We start from the raw sequence: 7178 nt of genomic DNA, 5'->3' as shown, positions 1-7178 counted from the left end.
GGTTCATCTCCCCACTTGTAATAAAAGATGATACGCAAAGGCTTTTTAAATCATCCGTATTTATTTAGAAAATTAAAAATTGTATTATAATATTTTTCACAATTTTTTAATTTCTTTTTTGTATTTTATTTTTATTTTAGAGTAAAAGTTTATTATAATTTTTTATTGTATTTAAATACATTTATCCTTGATCTTAATAAAATTTAGTATTTATTATTTCAAGATCTTATTTGAAGGTTTTTGTGTTTGCAGTTCCTATAATTTTAAATTATGTGTCAAAGAGATTAAATAAACTATAATTTGTGCACACAGATTCACCCATGTTTATGAATAATATTAGGTGGAGCCTAGGGTGCCCCATAAAAAACTGAGAAAAATTTGCATGGATACGAACATAAATCACTAGTGTTAGACCATTTACAATGAGGGTGTTGAAAAAATTATTCAATAGTTGAATGTCTACAATGGTTTGTTGAATGAGGTGTTTAATGTGATGTGGATTAATTGGTGTTGAAAAGATTCAACATGTTGAATGAAAAAAAAGTGGGGCCACATGCAACACTTTACACAATTTTATTGGTTGTTGTGATTATTTAGATTTTATTTTCTTTTAATCATTTAAAATTAATTATTTCATAGTAAATAAATTTTTTATTTATTTTTATTTTTATCAAAATTCATTATTTTTTTCCTCTATAAATAGAGACTTGGTTCATTTGATTTGGACTCATAAAAAAAATTCACTTTTTTCTCTCAATTTTTTTTCTATTTAGCCTTAAAAAAATCATTGTTTAAAAAATAACTATTTTTACATCTCTTATTTATTACTTGCAAGAAAAAAAATTAAGAATAGAAAATTAGAAAAAATAAATAAATTATTAAATTTAAAAAAAAAAGTTTAAATATTAATTATTTTAATTTAATTTTAATTGATAATAGATATTAATATATAATCATAAAAACAAAACTTTAAAAGAAAATAAGAATATGATTTGGGGTAGGGTGTTGAATTTTATTAAACAAAACCATTGTAGTGAAAAAAAATTGAATAGGTGTTGAATTATTAGGTGGAAGAGAGAGAAGATGATGTGGAAGATAAAAAGTGAAAAAGTAGGGTGTTGAATAATGTAACCATTGTACATAGTCTTAGGAACAACCAATAAGAAAAGAGAAATTTTTAAATTTATTTAAAATTTAACTTCTTTTTTAATTGGATTCATGGAGTGGTTGTGATTGAGTAGGAGAGAGAAAAAATTATTTTTATTTTTTAATTAATAAAAATTTATGATTGGTTGTTTGTAAAACCACTTGTTATGTTTGTGTTCATGCAAGTATTTTTCTAAAAAACATAGGTGGTTTACCCATTTAACATATATTCAATAAAATTAAGATATATGTATTTCAATAATAAGATAAATTAAAGGTCCTAACTACACAAAGTAATAATTAATATAAATAGGAGTTGGAAAATATAGATAGAGTGCAATGATGAATGCAATGATGAGTGATAACTACCAGTCATAGAACTCATTCATTTAAAGTGACGTTGTTTCTCATTCAATCCTATATAAAGGAAGGACTAGTCCATACATATCATAATCATACATCCAAATAAGGTAATATTTTGTCATATACAATAAGCCATGTTGAGTTCTACAACAATACTTTGTGCACTCTTTTTCTTCCTTTTCATCATCTTCAAAATCCACCGCCATAGACAAAAATGTTGCAAATACCCCATTTTAAAAGATTATCCTTTTTTAGGCATGTTACCAACACTCTTTTGTAACTTGTGGAATTTTCATGATTTCCTATCTGAGAAATTGAAAATGCACCATAGGGGCACTGCTGAGTTCATGGGACCATGGTTTACCAACATGAACTATTTGGTTACTAGTGATCCCATCAATGTTCATCACATGCTTAGCAAGTGTTTTGACAATTATGTCAAAGGTCACGAGTTTCGTGATATTTTTGAAGCTTTTGGAAATGGGATATTTATCTCAGATTCAGATACATGGAAATATAACAGGTCTCTTTTTCTCTCAGTTTTTAAACAAAGAGGCTTTCAACTTTTTCAAGAGAAAGTCATTCAAAACAAGTTGGAGACAAGTTTGATTCCTTTGTTGGACCATTTACAACAACAAGGGTCAGTGGTGGATTTGCAAGATGTATTCAACCGTTTCACATTCGACAACATTTGTTCTGTAATTCTTGGATGTGATCCTAATTGTCTTTCCATTGAATTCCCCGATGTTGCTTGTGAGAAGGCTTTTGAACAAATAGAAAAATGCATATTCTATAGGCATGTTATGCCAAGAAGTTTTTGGATGTTACAAAAACTACTTCAAGTTGGTGAAGAGAAAAAGATGACAAAAGCATGCAAAGAATTTGATCAATTTATATATGCTAATATAGAGTCCAAAAGAGAGGAGCTAAGAAAAGGTATAGTACAAAATGTTGAAATGGTTGATGTGTTAACAACTTTCATGAGTGCTGAAAAGAGTTCGCAAGTAATAGCACATGATGATAAGTTTCTTAGAGATGCTGCTTCCAATCTCTTTATAGCAGGAAGAGATACAATAACTTCAGCACTAACATGGCTCTTTTATCTTATTGCTACACATCCTTTAGTCGAAGCCAAAATTCTTCAAGAGATTAAAGAAAATTTTGGGACTATTAATATTGAAAACAAGTTAGGGGTTGATGACGTGAAAAAGCTAGTTTATCTTCATGCTGCTATATGTGAAACTGTAAGGCTTTTTCCTCCTGTACCCTTTGAGAGAAAGAAAGCAGTCAAAGATGATATACTTCCAAGTGGACACGTTGTTAATCGTAATGCCATCATACTATTTTCTTTGTATTCAATGGGGAGAGTTGAAGAGACATGGGGAAAAGATTGCTTGGAGTTTAAGCCAGAGAGATGGATATCTGAGAGAGGGGGCATTGTTCATGAACCATCTTACAAGTTCATTAGTTTTAATGCTGGACCTAGGACTTGCTTAGGAAAAGACTTGGCATTCATTCAAATTAAGATGGTAGCAATTGCTATTTTGTGCAACTATCATATTCAAGTAGTAAAAGGTGATATTCCTACCCCAAATCTTTCCATTGTTCTTCTTATGAAAAATGGTTTGAAGGTTAGGATAAAAAAAAGAGAAATTTGATGGAGATTTCCGCATGCCATATTTAGAGATAAAAATAAGATTGATTTTGTCATCTGAAAAAAATAGCGGCGCAATTTATTGTCAGGTGATATATATATATATATATATATATATATATATATATATATATATATATATATATATATATATATATATATATATATATATATATATATATATATATATATATATATATATATATATATATACATATATATATATATATATATATATATATATATATATATATATACATATACATATATATATCTATACATATACATATATATGAGTTTAATGGATATGCACTGACAGTGTAAAATAGTTTTACAATGTCATCCAATAGAAAACCACAAATCTGCCATGTCATTAAAAAAAATTTAAAATAAAAAAGGGCTTTAATTGGATACATGGTTGTGATTGGTTGACAGTGTAAAACTATTTTACACTGTCAATGCATCACCCATTTTCTATATATATATATATATATATATATATATATATATATATATATATATATATATATATATATATATATGTGTGTGTGTGTGTGTGTATAATAGTTTCTTTTAAACGAGTACACTTTAAATATTATGGGCATTGTATCAAAGAGTATCAAATACATGAAAAATACTTATATGCATAATACTATGGTTTTTCTAGGTAACTTTTACAAAGAAAGATGGGTAAGTTATGCATTATGATATGGATTCACTTATAAGTTGACAAGTGTATATGAAAAAATGAAATATTACTCTTGAATTAATAAAAGGTGAATTCTTATCTATCAAACTCAAAAAATTGAGTAAAGTTACTTTTAATGTAAAATGTCGATAAAAATCTCATTTTCGAGTTTCTATTTCATAATGAATGTTTTTTTTTTTTTTAGAGTTTTAGAGTTTTTATGTTATGTCTTTATATTATTATAGTATTTTTTTATTTTCTCTATGTAGATTTTTTTATATTTGGAATAATCTTCCGCTGAGTTGTTTTGAGTTGTAGATGTTTTCCGTTTGTGTTTCAGGCGGAGTACCCCTTTTACTCCTCTATAATTACATTGTCTATTTAAAAAAGAATATGTTCAATGATTATAGTTTTGTTTGATTTTCCACATAAAAAAGAAAAGTTGTGAAAAAATTGTGGAAAAATTATTTTTACATGTTGAAAGTTCAAGTAAAAAATATGTTGAAACAATCAGAATTATACAATATGTACTATAATATAATGTCGGTGGTGGAAGTTGCACTAAGCAAACAAACTTTAAAATTCAAAGTGATTTCGAAACAAGATTAAAATTATTGTAGGAAGAAAAGTTCAAATTAAGATCTGATAATTATAAATATCTTTTCTTATTTATTCATCTGTCAGTGCTCACATGCTATAGGTATTAAAGCATTGAAAAGGAAACATGAAATGAATGCTTAAACAAGTTGACAATATAATGTCTTGGGTATATAGAAATTGAGATATTGAAAGAGCTTAGACGTTAAGTCTCTCTGATTTTCTAATAATATAAAATTCATTTGAATAAGTTGAATGTAAAGGAGCAACACAAAATTCAAGGAAACCTTCCATGATTGGTTTTTTCTCTAACCCGACCGACTAAATTTCCTTCCTTTCTTCTTTGATGGATCCGCCAGTCATTATACTTTGGCTATGCCTTATATTAAACACAGATAAATCTTATGTTTGTGTTCCGACTGTTTCTTGTTAGTTGTAATTTAGATTTAATTAGCATTTGTCATTTTAGTTTTAATTTTATTTGCTTTTATTTTAGTTTGCATTTGAGATGTACTATATAAACTGAAGCTTGTTCAGTTTGTTGTAATCCTACTTTCATAATTGAGATTGAAAAGTTAGTTGAAAAAGTTTGTTACAATTCAATTTCTCTCTCTCATCTTCATCTTTAATTCTAATGCATCAATGGAGGTGTGAACTCCAACACATTGATATCTAGAATTCCGGTTCGAGTTTAGGGAAACACAAGTACACATGAGGTGTGATTAATAAGGTTTCTCAAATTCATACCGAATTGAAGTTTAAAATCGAAGAAGAATCACATTTCTTGATTCATAGGGTCGAAAAACACAAGTGTTTTGTGAAATTTGAGTATTTGTACAAGAACAAAGATGAACAATGAAAACAACTATGGGTCGACTCCTGACACATATGGGTCAACTCTTACTAGTTTAAAAAAATATATTTTCTGTTGGTTTGGAGTAGACTCCAAACACATATTGGTCAACCCCAAATGTTCTTTTTGCCAAAAAAAATAGTTTTTAAATTATTCAAACACTACCTTATGTGACAGCAACTTATTTTACGAAAATCTATCAAATTAACCTAATTTCCTACGGTTATAGCACCCTAAACTTATCTATTACTCCATGGGTTCGTGAATCACCAATCTATTACAATAATATCATCATGTTTATCATCTCTAAATTATCATTAACACCTTACGGTCGCAACCTTCAAACATCAATCAACAACAAATTTTCATACACATAAAATCAAGGTAAACCAAATATAATTTCAGTCACACAATCATACATATGAATACCACAAATAGGCATTCAAACATTGATTCACGAGAAAAACACAACAATCATCACATAACAACTATCATAACATCACAATTTAGAATTATTAATCAAAACACCCAATCCTAACGAAGTTAAGGGTCCTGCATCCATCTACCCCTTATGCTTTAACACCCATTAGAGAAACACATCTCCCCCTTACCTTATTTTTCCTAGAAAGCAAGCAAATCCTCTTTTTGGAATTCTTCTTCTCTTACCTCTAGCCAACCTTGTCTCTCTTGCCTTATTGCCTCTTCTCACTTTTCGACATACTGTTGTCATACCCCAATTTTTGACTCTAAGATCACCTAATCATTTGTAGTTCAATCATTAATAAAGATCACAATCTTGAGGTTTGATTTTTTTTATTTGAGCTCATCTTGCTTTTGGGGAATCACCAAGCACCTTGGATCGTTTAATTTGTGGATATTTCTTTGCTATGTTACACTAACTAAAAAAATACAAAAAATTTGCACTCTTGTGTCTTTTGTTCCTTTTTTTACAGGTAGAAATCGATCCAAAGCCAAATCAATTCAAAAGGGAATTTTTTGGAAAAATTTGCTGAGGAAATCGATTTACCCTATAGGGAAATCGATTTCCATGGACGGATTTTGAAAAAAAAGGGTAACATGACATTATTTTCGCACCAATCTCATTTCTTTGATCATTTTTTATCATCGCCAATATTCCACATCATTACATAATTAACTTCCTTCATAAATTCATTTTTAATCACATTTCTACCAATTAAAATTTAAATTAGCTTCTTAGAACAATTACCAATTTGCCATTACCCTCATTTCCAATTCTATAAATAGAGGTCTCCTCTCATTCATTTCACAAGCTTTTGATAGCCAAAGTCACCTTAAAAGAAAATCTCTTGAAGCTTTTGCATTATCTCTCAATCCTTTCCAAAACCCAAATTTCACTCAAAGCTCCATTTTATAAAAAGTTAGTGAGATTCATATTGAATGTTACTAATCTTTGAGCTAAACCTCCATCCAAACACTTTTTCTTCATCTATTCTTAGTAGATCAAAGCTTATTGGAGATTGTTCTTGAAGAAGTTGATTTTCAATTGGTCATTTCTTGATCCATTTTCATCCTTCAAGATGTGATACTATGTGGATCTTGATTGTTATATTTGTGTGGTTCCTATGGTGGTAATTTCTCATGGTTTGATGGTATTTTCATGCACAATCACAATCAAGATCATAAGGTGTTTGCGCCAGATTTAAAATCTGAGTGCAGAAAATCGATTTCCCCAGGTGGTAAATCGATTTCCTGAAGTCAAAATGCAGTTTTCTTTTGCCTTTTCAAACTTGTTTTTGGTAACTACTCTTGTTCTAATTTATTCTTTTGATGATTGCTTTGAATTGAAATTTAGAGGTCTGATTTCTCTTCAAATTCAATGCACTTAGGGTGTGGAT

General features: G+C 28.7%; 1 protein-coding gene across 1 annotated transcript; it reads left to right on the top strand.

The window, feature by feature from the left end:
- The first annotated feature begins 1602 nt into the window (after positions 1–1602).
- On the top strand, positions 1603–3246 carry LOC131647205 (alkane hydroxylase MAH1-like). Its single transcript, XM_058917117.1, has one exon. The coding sequence runs from the start codon at positions 1644–1646 to the stop codon at positions 3165–3167; it is 1524 nt and encodes a 507-aa protein (XP_058773100.1). The 5' UTR covers positions 1603–1643; the 3' UTR covers positions 3168–3246.
- Positions 3247–7178: the final 3932 nt, after the last annotated feature.

This window comes from Vicia villosa, linkage group LG2, assembly GCF_029867415.1.
Source record: "Vicia villosa cultivar HV-30 ecotype Madison, WI linkage group LG2, Vvil1.0, whole genome shotgun sequence".
NCBI classification, from domain to species: domain Eukaryota; kingdom Viridiplantae; phylum Streptophyta; class Magnoliopsida; order Fabales; family Fabaceae; genus Vicia; species Vicia villosa.
The sequence above is the reverse complement of the archived record's forward strand: the minus strand, read 5'-3'. Positions and strand labels throughout refer to the sequence as shown.